A 19073-nucleotide genomic window follows, 5' to 3' on the forward strand; every position below is an offset into this window, starting at 1 on the left:
CTAGTTTTTTTTTTAGTTGCATGCCCAATTCATTCATCGAATCTTTCTGTTTTTAGAGATACAAACTTTCCCCCAAGTATTGCTTTGGCTGAATCCCAAAAGGAAGACAGAACTCTTCCCGAGAGACAAGGTACAAAAGAGACAAGTTGATCTCTGGAGCTCCCTACCTGGCCAGGGGGTCGGGACCCACTTCACAGAAGGAGAAAAAGACTCCTAACAGGCCTTTCTCTCCTCTTAATAATTCATCCTTAATGCCAAAATAATCTTAGACACAACTGGTGATACATGAAGGGAACGTGGCTAGATCCGGAGATTCAAAACCCTGGCTTGAATTCCTTTTCCGCTACTTAACTCACTGTGTGACCTAACCTCCCTTGGACTCAGTTTTATCATCTCTACATTGAGGGGGTGTAACTAGATGACCTTTAAGGTTGTTTTTTCCCCCCTCAGCTCCAAATCTATAATCACAGGTCACTTCTGTTCAATCCGGATTCCTTCCGTTATTCAAGGCCTTTCACTCTCTGGCGCTAGCCTTAGCTTTCACTCCAGCTGAATCTGATCAGTTCTGCGCAAACATGCATTACTCATGCACTACCAATCCTTTGTTTATACGATTTACTAGGCTTAGAAAGCCTTCTCTTTCCTGTTGAATCTCTCCTCCTTCCTGTTGAATCTCTCCTCCTTCATTACTTCTCAACTCAAAAGCGGCCCCTCCTCCATGAAACCATTTACCCCACGCAATAATGATGCCCCTTGGATCTCACATGCACTTGATTAGTGCACTTATGTGACAATAAACTATAACGCTAAGGTTCACAGGCTCATAAATTTCCTATTGGAAAGGACTTCCGAGGTCACTGAGTCTAACCCCCTTATTTGACAAGGGAGGAAACTGACACAGAGGATGTGGAAATTGAGCAAACCACACCGACTCCATTTTATGACTTAATTCTGGATCTGGCTCAGTTCCTTTTCTATTCAATTATGGGTTTAGTCCAACTGCTGTCTTGTGAGAAAACTTTACTGCATTATTTAAATCTAGTTCTTCATGGCTGGGAAGCTGGATTACCGCTACCTATTGCTTAGAGACCCTTAACTAAGGAACTAGGTTATATTGACCAAAAACCCAGTCAGATCTGAAGACGGATGCAGGGAATTTTCTTTGAATTATACCTCTAAAGCAAATCTGAAAACTGGTCCAAACCAGTTGTTGTTTCATTGTTCTTCTGACTGAATACAGACACTTGGGGGAGAGGGGGAAACCTCTTTTCCTGATTTCAGGAAACTGCACCTGTTCACTCTCCCCATCTAAGGTGGAAAGTTCACTTAGAAATCAGAGATCTTGTACCCTGGATTTATATCCTATTGTTTTCTTTTAATGCATAAAAATCTACCTCCCTCTGTATTCAGGATCCAGTGGCAAGCTGAGGATGTCTGATCCTGATCTGTTATACAACTGGCACAAGATACATTGCTTAATAAATTACTTGGAATCTTGAACCTTTAAAGTCTCCTCAATTATTTCAGACTTTACCCATCATAGTGTTTTACTGAAACCAGCCAGATCAAGAAAGGACTCTGACTTCCAGGGCAGCATCTTAGTTTTGTGGAAGACCACCTCAGTAAGCCTTTCCTCTCCATTTCAAATTCATCTGACTTAAGGGAAGGTTTACCCCTGTACTGTTAGGGACTGTTTAGCCCCATGCTGCCGAGGAAGAGCTACCCCCTTCAAGAAAAAGACAAGAAAGGGTCACATAGCTAGTAAGTCAAATATCCTCCTGACCTCCAGAACATCTCAAATTGTACATCCCATAGACAGCTTAAACTGAGTATCTCTCTTTCCCCTTCTCTTTTCCTTACTAGCCTTTATATTAATAAGGAGTATATTATATTAATAAGGAGTAACACTATCCTCCAAGTCTCCCAGGCTCACAACCTAGGTGCCATTTCCAACCCCTCGTTCTCTTTCACTTCCCCTATATCCAATCTATTGCCAAGTCCTACCATTGCTACTTTTTGTGACATCTCTCCTATGGGTCCAGATTCCCCTCCTTTCACACCCACTACCCCAGTGCACCTCACCTGAACTACTGCTTCCTGGTGGGCCTCCCTGACTCCCTCACTCTAATCCACCCTGAACTCAATCACTAAGGTGATTTTTCTAAGTGCAAATGTGACCATGTTTCACCCCCTCAACCTCCTCCTCCAACTCAAAGTCTAATGGTTTCCCATTACTTCTAGGACTCCTCCTGTTTGGCTTTTAAAGACTCTCACAAACTGCTTCCTACATTCTCAGTCTTCTCACACTTGACTTGCTTCGATCTAACTCTAAAATTCAGTAGACACCCGGCCCCTTTGCTGTTTCTTGCACAAGACACTCATCTCCCAAATTTGTCCTTTTTTCCACTTGCTTTCTCCGATTACTTTCTTCACCTGTCTCCTGGCTTCCCTGAAAGTCTCAGCTCATCTTCCACAGGGGTCTTTCCCAGTTCCCCTCAATGCTACCTCCGTTTACCCTGTACATAGCTGTTTTTATATTATCTGCCCCTGGAAGTCCCTCAAGAGCAAGGATTTTCTCCCGGTTAGTATCTTCAGCATAGAGTACTGGCACAAAGGAGGTACTGTCTCTTGCTCAAGTCCACCTCTTGATCTTCCATGCTGGGCCAGCTCTCTCATGCTGTCTCTCTCTCAGGACCCAGTACACACAACAGATACTTCACTAAAATTTGCTGAACGATCCATGAACTAGTTTTAATAGCGCCTTGTTTGAGGTATTACATCCTACAGACTCCTACCTTTGTATCCATCATACTTTGGGGACATCTGCTGAATGAAGGAATGCTGACAGCACTTACGTCAACACACTTTTACTTCTGGGGGCAGGTGCTTCCCTTTGGCCCAACCAACAAATAGTCATAGCTAGTACCTAGTGAGGAAGATGGAATGAACCGAGAGAGGTCAAGTGATTCGCCCCAGGTCACAGCTAAAGGGTCCGAGGCCAGACTGGAAGCTCAGAAAGCCCCCGGCTCTCCCCCCTTCTGGGCAATGGGTAGGGTCAGTGAAAAACCCTGAGAAGCGCCCTGAGGGGATGGGGGTGAAGACTGAGCCTCGAAACCAGAACAGGGCGTTTCCTCTTCCGTAGATAAGGTTCCTTATCTGCCAAAGGGCAGGGATTCATCCCTAAGGCCCCTCCCAGTACAGCTACAGCATTTCTCAAGGTCCTTCTGGTTTCCAGGCCACGGGTGATGCTTCCTGGTTTTCTTTGGGCAAACCCACCATGAAGGCCAGGAGGAGTCAAGGCTGAAGAGCCTGATTAGAAGGGTGGGTCCGCATGACGGGGGGTGGGACTGGCCCCGACCCCCTCAAAGAGCCCCAAAGCCCCTGAACCAAGGCCCTGGCATCTGCGGGCAGCATGAAGTGGGTTTCTTAACCGAGTTCGGTGTAAGGGACGAGGACGCTCCTCTAGCACAAATCTGGGGGCTAGGGCACTGCCCTCGGGGGGCAGTTCTCCGCGGACCCCTCAGGCCCCTTCCCACCGGCACACCCACTGGTTCTGGCGGCTGCCAGGTGCCCTTTCCGGACCTGAAGAGGCGCGCCCGGGAAAGGCCCCGAGCCGCCCGCCGCCTCCCGGCAACGGCACCGAGAAGGGGGAGCTTGGAGAAGGGGGCCTGCTCGCCGGGGTCGCGGACGCCTCCCGGCCCCCGGGGCTCCTAACGGCAGGGCGGGCCGAGGCGCACTTACGGAGGGGCCGCGACGCCGCTGGCAGGGAGGTGCGCTCGCCGGGGCCGCCGTCTCATCCCTCGAGGACTCGCAGGACGCTCCCCCCCCGGCCCGCTTTTATAGACTTCCTGGCAGCCGCGGCCCAGGGCCCGGCGGGGGTGGGACCCGAGCACTTAAAGGGCCCGCGGAGCGCGGCGGAGGCAGGGCCCGGACCCTCCCCCGGACGGGGCTCCGCTTCCTCGACCCCAACTCCGGGAGCCTGGGCGGGAGGAGCCAAAGTTCTGGTCCACTGGACCCGCTCCCGAGGAATCCCGGAGCCCTACAGATCCACCCCCCCCCCCCCCGAGGGGAAAGGGGAGGGAACAGCCGAGCCGCCTGCCCTAGGGAGTTTCTCCGCGGGAACTGCCCTCCTGCCCCCGGCAGCCGGGGATGAAGGGGAGCGGAGCGGCGTGGGCTACAGTCTTTATTTACACACCAAGGTCGCACAATGCGAGGTCCCGGGCGCCGAGGCGCGGCCCGCCCCGCCACGCCGCTCTCCTCCGCTCGCCGGCCCCTTCTCCGGCCGGCCTCGGGCCGGGCGCGCTGGCGCTCGGGGGGCTGCGGAGGGGAGCCCCGTGCCCTCAGTACTTCCGCTGCCTCAAGAAGAGCCCTCCTCCTGCGGGTCGGACGGGAGTGGTCGAAGGCGAGGGGTCTTCCGAGTCCAGGCTGAAGAGGTCTCGGCCAGTCCGGAGGATCTGCTCCTCCAGCTTCTTGTGCCGCTTCATGTCGGAGAGCACCTTGTCGAGGCGGGCCTCGCGCTTCTGGCTCCGGGCGGAGCTCCCTGGAGGGCGCACGGGTGGGCAGACTGAGGACCCCGCGCCCGGCCGCCCGGCCCCCCGGCTGCCCGGCCGCCCGGGGCTCGGGACAGTGAGTAGTGACGGTCTACCACACAAACTCCGCTGCCCTTGGGGGGTGCGAGGGGCGCCACGCTCTGCCCGCCTGGCTCGGGGGGAACACTGCTCTCTCCCTCCGAACCTCCCAACTGCTCCCCTCCCCTCCAGTGCCCACGCAAGCTCCCCAGGGCCGTACCTGGGGTACGTCTTCTGTCAATCAGGGAATCCTTGGGCGTCATGGGCTCATCATCAAAGTCAAATTCTGTGGGCACATGAGGTCTAGGGCCAGGCAAAACACAGAAAGTGTTGTTGGGCAGCTTCCTTTCTTCACACCCCAATGGGATGGGCGGGGGGGGGGGGGGGCTTACTTTCTGCTTTTTTCCTCAATCTGCTTTCTGTTCTGTTTTTTTAAATCTTTGCCCCTTAATTCCCTCCTGCCCTGTTCTTTATTCCTTGGCCTCCCTACCCCTTTATCTTTTCCTAGGCATTTATCCTACTTTACAGGGGAAGTAGATAGAGTATTGGGAGACCTGAGATAAATCTAGCCTCAGACACGCACTAGCTGTGTGACCCCGGACAAGTCACTTAACCTGTCTGTCCTCAGTTTCCTCTTCTGCAAATGGGGTCATAGTAGCACCTGCTCCTTTCCCTCAGCGGTGAGGATCGCGAGATAGTTGTGTGACAGCTTCCTCTCCAACCTATCCCCAGGTCTTAGGGAGCCCTTTCCCTCCCATCTTCTCCTTGGGTGCCATGTCCCGGGAGGTGGCCACACTCACTTTTCCTCCTCCTCTTCCTCTGCCTCAGGCTCTTCATCTGATTTCTCCTCCTCACTCTGGACCTCGGGAGTGGGAGGCCTTCGGGGTAGAACCTCAGCCTGGAGCTCCAGAGTGCCGTGGGTGGCCAGCAGCTCATAGAGTTTTCGAATTTCAGCAGGGGGTGGCATCCAGGGTTCCCCATCCTGGGGTACCTCTAGCTCTTCATCACTGCAAGGCACACACCAGTCTTCCTTTCCTTCATCTTCTTCGTCGTCGTCTTCTTCCTCCTCGGACGTACCTGCCGGTTCTACCTGGGCCTCTTCAAGGGCGGGCTCCCCCGCTTCCACCTCCACCTGCACTTCTTCTCTGGCCCTTTCCCTTCCCTCCTCCTCCGCCTCCCGGGCCGGGTCCGTCCGGGCAGGGGCCCCTGCAGGGTCCTCCACAGCCAAAGCCTCCAGGCCCGAGGTCACCTCCCCTTCCCCGGGCTCCAGCGCTGCCTGGGTCGCCGCCAAGGACTCCATGGCCCTGGGCCGGGGCCCTGGAGCTGCAGGGGAGGAAGCCCTACAATGACTGGCAGCTCTGGGGGCCCAGGGCCACCGAGGCACTGGCCTGCCCTCGAGGGGAAGGGGGTCAGCCTCCGGGATCCCCAATCCCAGTCCGGAGAGTAGGCTCCCCCGTGGGGATCTCCAGGCTGGCCAAGGGCTCGCTGCACCCCATCCCTGTCCCCCTTCCCCGCCCCCCACGGTCTTCAGCCCCAGGACGCTCCCCCCGGGATCTCAGAGGGTAGGACGGAGGAAAAGGAGCTCTTTATAAAAAGCCACGCCCCACCCCCAATTTATAGAGCCGCCTCGGAAGAGAAGGCCGCACACACCTAGGCCAGACGGAGTCTTCTGCCCCCTTTTCCCTCGGGGGTCGGACACGGACGGGATTGGGGGATGGGCCGGTGGGGGAGGAGAGCCCACTTGCGCGCGCGCTTTTCCCACGTTAACTCCACCTCCTCCCCACTCTCCGCCCCAGCCACCGCGGCGCGCGCATCCACTCGGGTCCCCGCGAAGTCGATCCCGGGCCAACCCCCGCGGCCACGCGACGTCCACCCGCGTTCCTGTCCCGCGTGCGAGGAGATCCGATACGCGCCTGGAGCAGCACCCTTACCACCCCCTATCCCTCCTTCACTCAGGCCATAGTAGGCGCATGCGCCTGGAACAGGCCTCGAGGCCCCGCGGAGGAGGGAAAAGCCTGCGAGTCCGGCGTCTGCCAGGAGTTAAGATGGCCGCCATGGCCGCGCGTGCGCAGCGCCCCAAACCCGTGTGGTTCGGGCAGGATCGTTCTCTCCGCGCCTCCCCGCTTCCCCGCCAGGCTTTCGCAGAGGCTTCCCCGTCTTCAGGGTCTGGAGCAGCGCTCGCACACTGTTCCGTCTCGCTTTAGGCTCTGCCGAGCCCATGCCATGCAGGCGGGGCACGTTTCACATGCCCATTTTACGGTTCGGGGAATTGAGGCCCAGAAGGGGGGGCCTAGGACCCCCGGGGCCTGAGGAGGGGGGAGGGGGGAGGGCAGCGCGCTGGCGGGAGCTGACCGACAGATGGACGGAGGCAGCCAAAGGAGGGCGTCTCATGCACAGTCTGTTTATTGGTGATTCATGCAGCATCCTCCATACAAAATGGGCAGCCAGTAAGATAATTTTGTTGTGTGTGTGTTCGGCTTTTGTTTTTTTTGGTTTTTTTAGATCCGTGGGTTTTTTCCCCCCACACTTTTTTTTTTAAGAAAGGAAAAAAAAATTCTCTGCCCGCTGGGCTGGGTAACTCCCCACCCCCACGCCAAGCCTCTGGCTCCGCCTTGTGCGGCAAAGTGGCCCCGGTCCCCTGAAAAGAACCTACGAGGACACGCCCCTTGCAAGCCCGGGGTCAGTTTGAGTTCAGCCTCTGGGCATTTGGTCCGATTTTTTGGCATGTTTCGTACAAAGCACGTGAATGGCACAACCCTCCCCCTAGAAATAAGCGAACACGTAAATTAAACTGCTAAAATCCGCTCCTTCTGGTAGCCAGGGGAGGGGGTGCGGACTGGGCGCAGTGCCGGGGGGACTCGACTGGGCCAGCACGCCCCCAGCTTAGAAAATACCCGCCCCAGTCCCATTCCCCCATGCGTGGTCACAAGCATCACAGACCGAACAGCAAGGCACCCCAGGCCCCCCACCCCCCACGTGAGATTAGGAGACTTTAAGGCCCGCCCCCCTCCCTTCCTCTCATGCCCCTCAGTGCAGCTCTCTCCCCATGCTCCGACTCACAGGGAGCTCCTGGGAGGGCAGACCCTTAGTCTGCTCCCAGGAATTGTCTGAAGAGAACGAGCAGGCAGAGAGATAGGCTGGGGTCTTGTTTTTGCATATCATTCCCGGGAGGATGTCCCACCACCACTCCCTTTCCCAACGTGAACTGGGCACAGCCCCTGTCAACCCCTTCCTGTCAGGGAAGGAGGAGGGGCGGCTTTCCCTAAGATCAGTCGGTTCCCCTGGAGATGGGGAACAGGGTCGGTCACCCACCACACCCACTTCAGTCTATTCAGTTTGTAGTACGCCCAGGAAAGGGGAAGGGGGAAGGTAAGAAATTGAGGCAGTTTATGGAAAGGGAGATGAGAAAATAGGGTAGATTGAGACTGGATGAGAAGAAACAGTTTGGGAGAAGGCCATGAAAAGAAAAAGGTTGAGAATGTTGAAAGCAAATGAGGGAAAGGGAGCTGGGAGGAGTAGAAGGTGGACAAGGGTGTGGAAAGAAAGAAAAAAAGGGAAGATTGGCAGGTGAGCAGAGAGGATAGGAAAAGGGCAGAGATATGAATGATATGGGAGTGGGGAGGGAGAGGAAAGGAATACTGTAAACAAGGCCCTGCTCCAGCTCCCTTGGTCTCTGTAGGATCAAGGGTTGGGGGTGGGGGCCATAATTAGGCCTCACCCCAGGGAAAAGGTGGACCTCGGTAGTTCAGAAGAAAAATTCGAAGGGACACAGGGTAGAGCCTCTCATTTAAATACTGTTCAGAGGAGAGAAAGGGATGGGGATAGAGGGAGAAGAGAGACAGAGAGACAGACGGAGAAACAGAGACAGAGAGAACAGGTATATGAGGTTAATGATGCTAGACCTCCACTAACAACCAGTTCCTCTTTTCCTCAAATCTAGCTGTTTGCACAGAGCCAATCCTTCAAAGAAAACCAATCCCTCTCCACCCACTCAATTCTCTGGCTAGAAACTTCCAGGCTCTACTATATACACCCACCATTCACCCAGCCCTTTCCACATTCCCAACCCCAGACCCATCCCCACTCCCCAACCAACTCACATTCATACTCACATCCAAAGTTGATGATACAGGAAGCAATGATGATGAGGACCCCACCCACCAATGCTACAATACTCAGAAGCTTGGCCACCCTTCCCAAGCGTTGAGCTCCATCCACATCACCCTGCTGTAGACTGTTCCGAGACTGGAGTGGTCACCCACAGAATTGAGGATCATGGTGAGGGTCCAACGAGGTGGTGAGGATCAGGCGACCATCATTATTCAGCCAGTGTGTCCATCATAATGTATAGAGAAGAGAGGGAAGAAGGAGAAAAGGACAACATCCTCAATATAAGATCAAACACTTTTTATCCCTTTACCCCTTCCTGGGAAGTAGAGGGTTTTGGAGGAAATTTCCGAGATACAAGGGCCAGGGAGAGATGAGATCAAAGAAGAGGGATAAGTGACCAGAAATCTAAAGGGAGAGGCACAGAACTTTTTGGAGATGTGGTTCTCAGGGTCCATGAGGAGATGGCCCAGGAATAAAAAAACACTGTCCCCCCAATTCCCATTCCCCTCATCCCTGGGGTTTCCAAATCACAGACATGGAGAGCACTTGAGCTAGAGTATAAGGGAGCTAGGGCAGAGGGAAGGTGGGGATTTCCAAGAACTCACCATGATGGCATAAGCAAAAGCTACAATGTTGACAGGCCACATTGGGCAGAAGCAAGATAGGATGGCGATGATGATGTAGTCACGTGGTTTTGGGATCTCTTCACCCCCCTCAACTCCTGGCCCCCCTAGCAGGGAGCTGGGCTGGCGGCTCAGGCTGCCTCTGGGGGAGCCAGGCTTTGCACCATGCCCCCCAACTCCTTTCTCTTCATCCACCAACTGCTGTAGCACCTTTGGGGGTGCCCCATTGGCTGGAGGGCCCTTGGGTAGAGGAGGAGAGTGGGGCTTAGGAATCGTGTCCTTGTTCCCCTCTCCAGCCTGCATTGGTACTACTGCCCCATTCTCTTGTTTCTCTATCAGGTCCTCTGTTAGGTCCTCAGGGGCTGTGGAGATAGGCATTGCCTTTTGTGCAGGAGATGTAGACTGGGGGACTGGCCTGAGGTCAGACACTGGTTCCTGCTTAGTCCCCTGTTCTGCCTCTGGTCCTGGGGTTGGAGATGATTCTTTGTTCACTTCTAGAACTGGGGCCGCCTCTTTGCTCCCTTCTGGGGCCGGCTCTTTTTTCTCTTCTGGGCTTGGCTTTTTACTCCCTTCTGGGGCCGGCTCTTTTTTCTCTTCTGGGGTTGGCTTTTTGCTCCCTTCTGGGGTTGGCACAGATTCTTTGTAGGTTTCTGGTGTTAGCTGAGGATGTGAATCTGCTCCAGGGGTCTGTTCTGCCAGTGAACTTCCTGGGTCTGGTATGGGGTCTGTGCTCTTGGCTGGGTTTTGGGTCCCTTCTGATGCCTCAGAAGTTTTTATTGCCTGCTCAGGGGATGTCCCCACTTCTGGGCCTTCATCTGAAGGTCTGGTGGAATCTGAACCCATTTGGGGGGTCTCCTTGATGTCCTGTGCCCCAGCTGGAGACTGGGGAAGGGTAGTCTCTGCTCCAGGAGTAGTTCCAGCCCCTTCGCCTTGGGCTGAGGTACCCTCCTCATCCCCCTTCATCTCTGCCCCATCAGAGCCACTGGATGCCATCTTGAGGTGGGAGGAGGGGAGGGATAGGATACTGGGGGAAGAGGAGAGAGCAGCAACAGGATATCCTGGAATAAGAGGAGACACAGCTGGGAAAGTGTAGAACATGGAGCCCAGGAGCCTCAGCTGGCTCTGACTGAAGAGGAGTAAGGTCATGGCCAATGGTCAGCAGACAGAGGGAAGGACCTCAAGAGGTCCTTGCTTTTCCCTCTGAGCTGAGGGCAGGCTAGCAGCTTTGCTTTGGGTAAGTAATAGAAAGCTGGGACTTTTCTTCCTTCCAGCTCAAAGCCAGGAAGGTGATGGGGTGCCTTAGAAAGTGAGATTCTCCTTCACCCAGCTCTTTATAGTGCAGGAGAGACCTGGCTTCACCCGTTGGGTACCAGGAGTAGAAAGCTAACCTTCCTTCGGTTCTCCACCCACACCCACTTTCTTCAGAGCCCCCTCCCCTGTGTCATCCAGAGAAACTCGGCCGTGGATAGAGATGCAGACACGCATAGCCAGCCCCAGACGCTGAGCCATAGGCAGACTGGCAGGCAGGTAGTCAGCGCCTCGCCTACCAAATCCAGGCTCTCATCGGCACCCTGATGAACCCACTCCCGGGCAGATGGCCACTCTTCCTTTCTGTCTCCCCCTACGCTCTCCCATCTTTCCTCCATCCCCCCTCACACTGGTTCCAGTCTCCCTTGTTTGGTAACTCTCCCCATCCCTTCTTCCTCCTTTCCCTCACGTCCCTCCCCTTCCCCACCCCAGCTCAGACTGGTGGTTTTCTTACTGCGTGCGTATGGAGCCCCCTCCCCTAGGGAAGGGGAAATCCCTTCCTTATGTCTCTCCAATCCCTTCGCCCAGGGGAGTGCCACCCTCCCTGCTGCGTCCCCCTCCGGTCCCGTGCCTTTACATTACCCTAGCACCTCGGTTTCTCATGCACCCTTTCCCCCCCACAGGGACCCCGCATTCTTGCGCGGGGCTCCATCGGTCCGTGCGCCCTACACTCACATAGTGAATCTCCTCCACTCTTGGCCCCGGGGGCCCAGGGCACCTCCCCACAACACCCTCGCTTACCTCTTCTTCTGCCGGAGCCCTGGGGGCTGCTCCTGCCGCCACCGCCGCTGCTGCAGCCGGGGAGCGAGCGAGCGAGCTAGGCGGCGAGCGAGCGAGCGAGCCAGCGAAGCAGCGGTTCCCCTCCCTCCCTCCACCCCGCCTTGCGCGCGCCGCCCCCGCCCCCCAGCACTCCATCCCCTCCCCTCCCGGACCCGGGGGAGCCTCGCGCGCCGGGGCCCTGAGTTACCCTGGCAACCAGCAGGTTGCCTCGCGCCCCCATCCCTCCCCACCCAGCGACCCCCCCAGGCCCTCGCGCCCCCCTCCAGCCCAACGGTCGCCGAACTTCCCTTCCCCCTCCTTGGGCTTGAAGGGCTGCGGTGCGGGGTGTGAGACCAGACGGGAGAGGCTGGCATGGGGGGAAGGGGAGAGAAGCCAGGGCTGTGTCCGGAGGGGGGCAGGCTGGGCTGCGGGATCCGGGTGGGGGGTAGGAGAGGGAAGGGAGCCACAGGGGAGCGCAAGGAGAGGGGTCCCCTTTCCCCCACTAAAGGTGGACCAGGGGCTGCCGGAAAGGGGCCGAGAGTGATGAGGACGTGAAAAGGAAGGGGTTGGGAGCTGGGCGCAGGTGGATGGGGTAGGTAAAGGCTGGAATGGGGTGTCCGTAGGGGCAACTGCAACTTCCCTTCTTCACTGGCCCCACCCACCCACGGTCCTGGGGCTCTCAGACTTTCCCCAGCCTTGCCACTGCTCCAGCTTGCATCGATGACATGACTTTGCAGGTATTTGACTGTGGGGTTCCAAGATATGCCCTTTGGCAGGGATGCTGGGGGGCGCCGGCTCTGCCCGAATCCGAGCAGATAGCCCGCGAATGTCTAGCAGAAGCTTGGAATAGCGACTGGCTTCTCCAGGGCAGGGAGTTCCCCAGAGACCGAGGAGTCCTGGGGCTTGCCAGTCACAGGCACTGGCTCTTCCCTGCTCCACCCTGCATCTGGGCTGCAGCCACTGGTGTCCTCCACTGAGGAGGGAGATTAAAGAGAACTGAGCAGTCTAGATCAGGGCCCACAGTGAGGAAAGAAATAGACTCTGGTGTCTTGGTAGGGGGAGGACTCTAGGTGGGGGCTGCTATTGTTGGCCCCAGGTTGGCAGGTGTAGGTGTCTGTGTGTGATTAAGATGGTAGTGTGGTAAGAGACAAATAGCCAGAATCAGGTATGTTTTTATTTAAAATTTATTGTAATGGGGTCCGCAAAGGGATGGGGTGAAGGGTGGGGAACATGCAGGGGACACAGGAACACGATGTCATGGCTAGGGCCACAATTTCTGTTGGGGAGAGGAGGGGAAAAAAAGGGATGAAAAAAAAAGGACAGAACTACAGTTGAGATGAGAGGGGACTGGGAAATACTGCCGCTGCATTCCCCCCCTGGGAAGCACCTTTATTTTCTGGCACCCCCAAAACTTCCTCTCATTCTGTCCTTTACTTATCCTACTCCCTTCCCCCAAGGTCCTGCTTCTTACTCTGCCTTCTCCCCAAAACGTTTATCCCCTTACTTGCCCAGTCTTCTTTATGATGCATTGTAGAGGGATAAGATTAGGGCCAAGGACCCCGAACAATCCTCCACCTGTGACACTAAGTCCTTTATTGCTTGCCCCTCACCTCGGCCTCTTTCCAGATCTCTCTTCTCCTCATACCCAGGACAGAATCTTTGATTTCCCTTCTTTCTTCCTCCACACTCTTACCCCGCCCTCCCCATTTAAACAGCACCAACTCCCCAGGGATGGGCAGCAGACAGTAGGCAAACAGGGGACTGGAAAGGTGGGAAGGAAAAGGACCTTTAAGGGAAAAAGGTTCTTGAATCCCTGGGAGAGCATGGGAAGGGCAATGGAGAAGAGAGGGCAATGAGACAGCTGGTTTGTCCTCTGACACCCCTGATATCAGTTTAGGGGGCCCCCAAATCACCAGAGGAACAATGGGGTTCATATAGGAAGAGGGGAGAGAGAAGAGAAACAAATGTTTAAAATCTAGTGAATTCCCCTAAGAAAACATTTCTTCACTCCTTCCTTCTGGTGGCTCCTTGGTTGGTGGGAGAAGAAAGGGGGGAGGAGAGGAGAGAGGGGACTGAGGCCTTTCCTCTACACCCCAACCCCCACCTCAGGGCTCACCAGGGCTGTGAGGGAAGTGGCTGAGAGCTCACAGGGACACCCTCTGCCCCAGAAAGGGAGCCCACAGCTGTGGGAGTAGCTGCTGCCACTGCTGCTGCTGCTGCCGCCGCTGCCGCTGCTGCCGATGCTGCTGCCGCCATAGGACAGACCTCACCTGTTCCTGCAGCAAGCAGGGAGGGGAAGAGGGGAAAAGAGAGAGAGACAGAGTTATCAGTGTGGAGCCTGTGGCAAGTTCTTTCTCCCTTGTAGCTGCTTCCCCTCTCTGCCTGGGAAGCTGTTTCTTCTACCATGCCCTCCCCTGGGACACAGCCGTTGCACATTTCCTGCTCCCTCTCCAGAGGTTCGGGTTTTCTCTTTCCAGCCTGTCTTCTTTCCCTTGGAGATACTTCAAAAGTTCTCCTCAAAGGCCCTCCTTACCCCAGATGCCTCCCTAGCCTATATTCCCTAGAGACCCTATCCTGCCCCTCTGGGCCTTCCTAAGTACCCTTATCCTGCCCCTGGGGTTCCTCTGATCCCCTTCCACCCCTCACCCCCCATGCCCCACCAGCCGTGCGCCGAGCCTTGCCTGATGGGTGCAGGGGTTCCCCTCAGCAGGTGGGCTGCGGCGGTGGCGGCTGTGGCTGGGGGGCGTCTCCAGGGACAGGGGGTGCGCCCCCCCCGAGATGGGTCTGCATGTGGCCAGCCAGCTGGGTGGGGGTCTTGCAGTGCACGCTGCAGAGCTTGCACAGGAGCCGGTCGGGCCGGGGGGCCTGGAGCCCGTGGTCCTTCACCGCATGGACGCGCAGGTATGCCGCCGTGGTGAAGCCTACGGGGTGACCGGGATGGGGATAGGGACAGGGTTCAGCTAAGTGGAGACCCCGGAGACGGGGATGTTCTCCTAGGTTGGGGACTTGCGTCCCCAGTAATAGGTCTGCTATGTCCAACAACCTGGGGAGTGTCTTTCTATTCAGGTAATGATCTTCTGCCCAGAGGTGGTATTTATTATCTTTTCATTCCCCAAACTTAGAACTCTGTCTACTCAGCAGATAATTGCTTCCCAGAGATAGCTGTGATTTCTCTCCCCAGGACCCATAAAGCTTATTCTTCCCAACTGGCAAAACCCTCTCCAGAGGTGGCAGGAGATAGGATTCCTACTTACTCAGGTCATTTTTTCTAAGTGAATGTATCCTTCCCCAGAGACGGCTGTGTCCCCCAACCCCCCAAACCCTAAGGATTTAGTTTCCAATTACTGAGGAAACTTACTCCATTTAAAGGAAGCTTGTTCTACTCAACAAATATTCCTCCCCAGAGCTGCCAACATTATCTCAGATGCAGGTCTTTGCTCTTCCATTACCCACCCCCCATTCCAGTTACAGTTACTGTTTAGTATTCTTTGCCTGATGCATCCTTCTACAAACACTATTTGTTGCATGTTCTTCCCCAAACCCTGATGGGCTCAATACATCCAGTTAACTTGTTTTCAGTGTATCCCTTTGCAGAAGCAGTTGTATCCTTTCTTTCTTAAGACTGAGGGAAACCAGTTTCCAATTTCCCAAGAAGTTCTACTTGGTGACTTCTTTCCCAGAGGTAACTGCATCCCACCCACCTTTTTCTCACTAGGATTTAGAAAACAGGAGCATCATTTCTTAGCAATAAGCTGTGTTTTTACCCTGATCATACAAATGTGGTTCTACTAACTTTAGGTCTTTAGTAAATTACTGTGTCTCTCTCCATAAGTAGCTGCACTCTGTTTTTCCAAGAAGAAACTAACTGATTCTTTGAACCATACTCAGGAAACCATTCCCTTCTGTTACAGCCTTTTTGATCAACAGCTTGATCATGGAATTCAACGGTATACGGAGTCCTTTGCTATTTTTCCCCTAGTCCCTTCCAGCCCTTTCGCTCCCTACCTTTGTTGCAGAGCTCGCAGACATGGTGAGGCCCTTGGCTGTGCACCTTCATGTGGTCGGAGATGTAAGCTGCGCTCAGCATCTTGCCACATACATGGCATGGCACCTTCTCTTCATGCCGCACCGTATGTGCTCGAAGTCGGTCCTTGGTAGCAAATGCTGCTTCGCATGTCTGGGGTAGAGAAGTCAGAGCAGAAGTTAAGAGCTATTAGCGAGAGGGGAATGAGTACTGGGGATGCGGGGTGGGGGTGGAAGTGGGAATAAAGTCAAAGCCCCAGAAACGTGGAGCATGGGATCTTAGAGCCATAGGCAAATAGGAATGAAAAGATTAAACCTTTAATAAGGAATAAAAACTGAAGGCTAAAATAGAAATAAGAATCCTGAGAGGCTGAGTCTGGATAGGTACAAAGGGGTTTAAATAAGGAAAGAAGCAGTGCATCAAGGTCTCCATACCGCACATTTGAAGGGCCGTTCTGTTGAGTGCACCTGTCTGACGTGGCTGTTGAGGTGGTCTGGCCTGGGAGAATTTGTTAGGGGAAGGGGTTAGGCAGTTGGCCTTAAAAGTGGGGGTGATCCCACTTCTACCCTGCACCGGGTTTCCTCCCATTAGAAAGCGCATCCTTTTCCGAAGTTTAGCAGTTGCTACGCGCCTAGGAAGTCCCTCCCCTCATGCAAGGCTTTTTCCCGCTGTGCGGCCATTCCTCGTGACTTGTCTTGAGGTCTCCTTTAGGTGAGGCCCCTCTCTCTTGCCCGCATTACACTGGAACTACCTTCTCTCCTCCCCCATCCTCGGAAACCTCCTGGGCCTGGTGGGCATGTGTCCCTCCCCCCTGCGGGTGGCCCATCCCTGTGCACACCGGGAGAAGCTCTTGCCACAGTGGGAGCAGTTGTAGGGCTTGTGCACAGCGCCGTCATGTGAGCGCACATGGTAGCTCATGCGGTCCTTGCGCTTGAAGCGCTGCTGGCACACGGGGCACTGGTACGGCTTCTCATCCGAGTGGGACAGCTTGTGCCGGTTCAGGTGGTACACGTCGCGGAAGGCCTTCCCGCACATCTCACACGCGTGGTTCTTCCGGATCCGCTTCCCGGAGGCTGTGGTGGTCACCACGCCGCCTCCACCGACTCCGGCCCCTCCACCCCCAGCACCCCCTTCGCCCCCACCCCCGCCAGCTCCGCCCAGGGTTGCTGGCACGCTCAGGAGGCTCAGGGGCACCATGGTGGGCATCCTCATAGCGCCCGGGCCGGCCCGCCCGGCCTTGGCACCCGTGTGGATGGCTTCATGCCGTCGAAGATTGTAGCCGTTCTTGAACTCCTTGGCGCAGAGGGCGCAGATGTAGGGCCCCTTGCTCTTGGACTTCTTCTCCAGAGCAGTGGCCACGGGAGCTACGACGGCCGTGGAGGTTGGGGCAGCGGCGGGGGCGGCGGCGGCGATCGTGGCCGGCGGGGCGGCTTCGGGAGCGGGGGCCGAAGCGGGAGGCGGCGGCGGCGGCGCGGGGGGCTGTTTGAGGGCCGCCGTGTCCACCGTGGAGGCGGCGGCGGCGGCCGGGGGGGCGGCGGCGGCGGCGGCCGCGGCGGCGGCGGCCACGGCAGCAGCGGACTCCTGGGCTGCGGCGAGGACGGGGAGGAGGTCCACCTGCAGGGGCTCGGCAGACGGGGCCTGAGGAGTCGGTGGGGGGGCTGGGGCAGCCTGGGAGGGAAAGAAGGCCGTGTGGGACAGAGGTGGCTTCCCAGCCCCCGCCGTCCCGGGCACCCCCTCATCCCCCCGCCTCCGCCGGGCCTCGGAGTACTCACCTGGAATGGACTCTGGTTGCAGCCCTGGGACGCAAAGAACCGGGACTGAAGCTCAGCCCCGACCTGCAGGGGATTCTGGGCGTGACCCTGAGGTGGGGGAAAAGAGTTCATTAGATTGCCAACCCCCCTGGAGTCCAGTCCCAGTACAGGGAATGGGGGGGCCAGGAGGGTGCAGGGGAAAACAGGAAACATGGCCTCCAGCCAGGAGGGGGTGAGGAGGAGAGGGAAGGAGTACTTGGGGGGACGACCCCTTAAAACAGGCTCTGGAGCTCCCTGGATTAAAAGTGTCATATAAACAATAAAACTGGAAAAAAGAGAGGAATCCTCGTGAAAGTGCCGGCCCCTAACCGGGGGGAAAGGTCAGACCCCCTCGGGGGGAGACGGCCCCACGAATTGCCCCAAAGGGGCCAAAAGGGCAACGCGCTCCGGAAGGAGGGGGCGGCGGGCCGCCGGGGCTGGGCTCAGCCCCCCGACCCCCCTCAGTGGCCCGCCACTCTCCTCACTGCAGGAGAACAATCGTTTTTGACCTGGGGAGGCCGCCTCCCCTCATTGTCGAGGGAGCGCGCCGGCCGTGGGGGCTGGGGGACAGTCACATCCACATCCCCTCCCCGAAGGCAGAGGACCAACGGCCACCCCACCCGCGGAGGGCTGAGGCCGAGAGAGGCAACGCCCCCTAGGCGGGAGGGGGGAAAGTCCCCTCAGGTGGGGAGCAGGAGCTGGTGCAGGAGCCGAGGGGGGGCGGGGCCGAGGGGCAGGACCCGGCGAGGGAGCGGGAATGGAGGGCGAGACGACGCGGGAAGCGGCGCGAGGCGGCGGGCTGGGCGCCCGGTACGCTGCGGCGGTTGGAATCCCCGGGGTGGGTGGGGGGAGGGGGGAGCGCGAGGGAGAAGCCTCTGCCCCCGCCGCGCGCGCTCCCTCTCTGCGCCTCGGGGAGGGAGGGAGGGAAGGAGGGGGGGCGGCTGCGCGCGCACCGGGCGCGCGGAGGGGGGGTGGAACGGAAGGGAGGGAGGGGGGTGTAGGGAGGGAGATGGGGTGGGGGGGAGGAGAAGGCGTGGGGGGGGTGGGGGGAGGGGGGTTGTTACCTGGAAGATGAAGCTGCTCCAGTTGCCTGGATCCATGGCGGAGGGAGGGAGGGAGGGAGGGAGGCGGCTCGCGCTCACCCCGGGGCGGGAGGAGGAGGTGGGGGGAGGGGGGACCAGAGGGAGGAGGAGGAGGGCGGGCGGGAGGCGCGCGGGGCGGGAGGGATGGGAGGAGGAGGATGGGGGGGGGAGCGGAGCACACACTGCGCGCGGGGAGGGCGGGCGAGCGGGCGGGAGGGGGGCGCGAGGACACACACACGGAGTCTCGGGCGAGCGCGGGCGCGGGCGCGCGAGTCCAGGGGGGAGGGGGAAGAGAGAGAGGGACACGGGCGGGAGGGGGAGGGGGAGGGGAGGCACCCAGCAGCCCCAGCCTCCGTTAGCGCGAGACCCTCCAGACAGGAGCTGATTGGCCTAGGATGGTGCAGGTGGTGGGCACGCGGGGGATGGGGCGGCTCCCCCCTCCCTCTACCGAGTCCCCCCCTCCTCTCTCCGCCAGCGGCCGTTATTCCGCGCGCACGCGCGTAATGTCGCTGTCTTTGCTGAACCAGGAGCTTGGGCGCGCGCGCGCGCGGTGATGGGAGGGGCGGAGAAAATCCCAGGCACGCGCCTAACGGTCGTCGCCCTCCAGGCCTCACCAAAGTATTTTGCCGCGTTTCGGCCACCGTCCCTCCCCTCCAGTTTATTTACAATTGTCGCTTTTCCCCTCCCCCTCTCCTCCCTAAAAGATGGCGGCTGTTGACCCTCCCCGCTCTTTTCACAGGGAGAGATTACTTTCCCCTGCAGAAAAGGGGCCGAATTTAACATTGTACTGGATCATCAGTGATTAGCTA

At 57.3% G+C, this 19073-nt stretch overlaps 4 protein-coding genes across 13 annotated transcripts in view; all 4 read right to left on the reverse strand.

The window, feature by feature from the left end:
• MVP (major vault protein) overlaps window positions 1-6303 on the reverse strand; it is a 34754-nt gene extending 28451 nt beyond the window's left edge. The window contains exon 1 of one of the 3 annotated variants that reach the window (XM_072599087.1): window positions 6219-6303. Coding sequence is in view for 1 of the 3 variants with exons in the window: in XM_072599086.1 (XP_072455187.1) it covers window positions 3742-3797 (56 nt within the window). In the remaining 2 variants the exon portion in view is untranslated. Of the gene's footprint in view, window positions 1-3741; window positions 3889-4195; window positions 4308-6218 lie in introns of those variants that run through there. The other 2 variants (XM_072599088.1, XM_072599086.1) reach the window with 2 other exon arrangements.
• PAGR1 (PAXIP1 associated glutamate rich protein 1) lies at window positions 4341-6338 on the reverse strand. Its single transcript, XM_072599267.1, has 4 exons — window positions 6219-6338; window positions 5369-5891; window positions 4789-4871; window positions 4341-4540 (listed from the first exon to the last, which is right to left on the reverse strand). The coding sequence occupies exons 2-4, from the start codon at window positions 5866-5868 to the stop codon at window positions 4341-4343; spliced, it is 783 nt and encodes a 260-aa protein (XP_072455368.1). The 5' UTR covers window positions 5869-5891; window positions 6219-6338.
• Window positions 6339-6953: 615 nt separating this feature from the next.
• PRRT2 (proline rich transmembrane protein 2) lies at window positions 6954-11438 on the reverse strand. Of its 4 annotated transcripts, XM_072599225.1 has the most exons (4): window positions 11351-11438; window positions 9284-10359; window positions 8681-8813; window positions 6954-8362 (listed from the first exon to the last, which is right to left on the reverse strand). In XM_072599225.1, the coding sequence occupies exons 2-4, from the start codon at window positions 10292-10294 to the stop codon at window positions 8352-8354; spliced, it is 1155 nt and encodes a 384-aa protein (XP_072455326.1). In that variant the 5' UTR covers window positions 10295-10359; window positions 11351-11438; the 3' UTR covers window positions 6954-8351. The 4 variants fall into 4 exon arrangements, with proteins under 4 accessions (XP_072455326.1, XP_072455308.1, XP_072455318.1 ...); XM_072599207.1 differs by having other exon boundaries at window positions 7468-8362; window positions 9284-11409; XM_072599217.1 differs by lacking the exon at window positions 6954-8362 and having other exon boundaries at window positions 8509-8813.
• A 1098-nt stretch (window positions 11439-12536) lies between these two features.
• Window positions 12537-18740, reverse strand: MAZ (MYC associated zinc finger protein). 5 transcript variants are annotated; one of them, XM_072599182.1, is made up of 7 exons: window positions 18247-18740; window positions 17165-17251; window positions 16231-17060; window positions 15827-15890; window positions 15374-15545; window positions 14050-14289; window positions 13551-13644 (listed from the first exon to the last, which is right to left on the reverse strand). In XM_072599182.1, exons 1-6 carry the CDS (start codon window positions 18280-18282, stop codon window positions 14072-14074), a joined length of 1407 nt encoding a protein of 468 aa, XP_072455283.1. In that variant the 5' UTR covers window positions 18283-18740; the 3' UTR covers window positions 13551-13644; window positions 14050-14071. The 5 variants fall into 5 exon arrangements, with proteins under 5 accessions (XP_072455272.1, XP_072455287.1, XP_072455263.1 ...); XM_072599171.1 differs by lacking the exons at window positions 14050-14289; window positions 18247-18740 and adding an exon at window positions 12537-12644 and having other exon boundaries at window positions 13485-13644; window positions 17165-17599; XM_072599186.1 differs by lacking the exon at window positions 14050-14289 and having other exon boundaries at window positions 13351-13644.
• Between the last annotated feature and the right edge of the window lie 333 nt (window positions 18741-19073).

Source organism: Notamacropus eugenii, chromosome 1 (genome assembly GCF_028372415.1).
Source record: "Notamacropus eugenii isolate mMacEug1 chromosome 1, mMacEug1.pri_v2, whole genome shotgun sequence".
NCBI classification, from domain to species: Eukaryota; Metazoa; Chordata; class Mammalia; order Diprotodontia; family Macropodidae; genus Notamacropus; species Notamacropus eugenii.

Bases quoted from the DNA above. Each gene is read 5' to 3' on its own strand.
- PAGR1 (XM_072599267.1), bottom strand. From the start codon at position 5,868: ATGGAGTCCTTGGCGGCGACCCAGGCAGCGCTGGAGCCCGGGGAAGGG. The intron at 4,872-5,368 runs GTGAGTGTGGCC...GCCTGGCCCTAG, and splicing joins GAGGAAGAGGAGGAGGAAAA to ACCTCATGTGCCCACAGAAT. The intron at 4,541-4,788 runs GTACGGCCCTGG...TGCGCCCTCCAG, and splicing joins TGACAGAAGACGTACCCCAG to GGAGCTCCGCCCGGAGCCAG.
- PRRT2 (XM_072599199.1), bottom strand. From the start codon at position 10,447: ATGACCTTACTCCTCTTCAGTCAGAGCCAGCTGAGGCTCCTGGGCTCC. The intron at 8,814-9,283 runs GTGAGTTCTTGG...TGACCACTCCAG, and splicing joins CTTTTGCTTATGCCATCATG to TCTCGGAACAGTCTACAGCA.
- MAZ (XM_072599153.1), bottom strand. From the start codon at position 17,455: ATGACACTTTTAATCCAGGGAGCTCCAGAGCCTGTTTTAAGGGGTCGT. The intron at 17,061-17,164 runs GTGAGTACTCCG...TTTCCCTCCCAG, and splicing joins GCAACCAGAGTCCATTCCAG to GCTGCCCCAGCCCCCCCACC. The intron at 15,891-16,230 runs GTGTGCACAGGG...AAATTCTCCCAG, and splicing joins TGTGGCAAGAGCTTCTCCCG to GCCAGACCACCTCAACAGCC.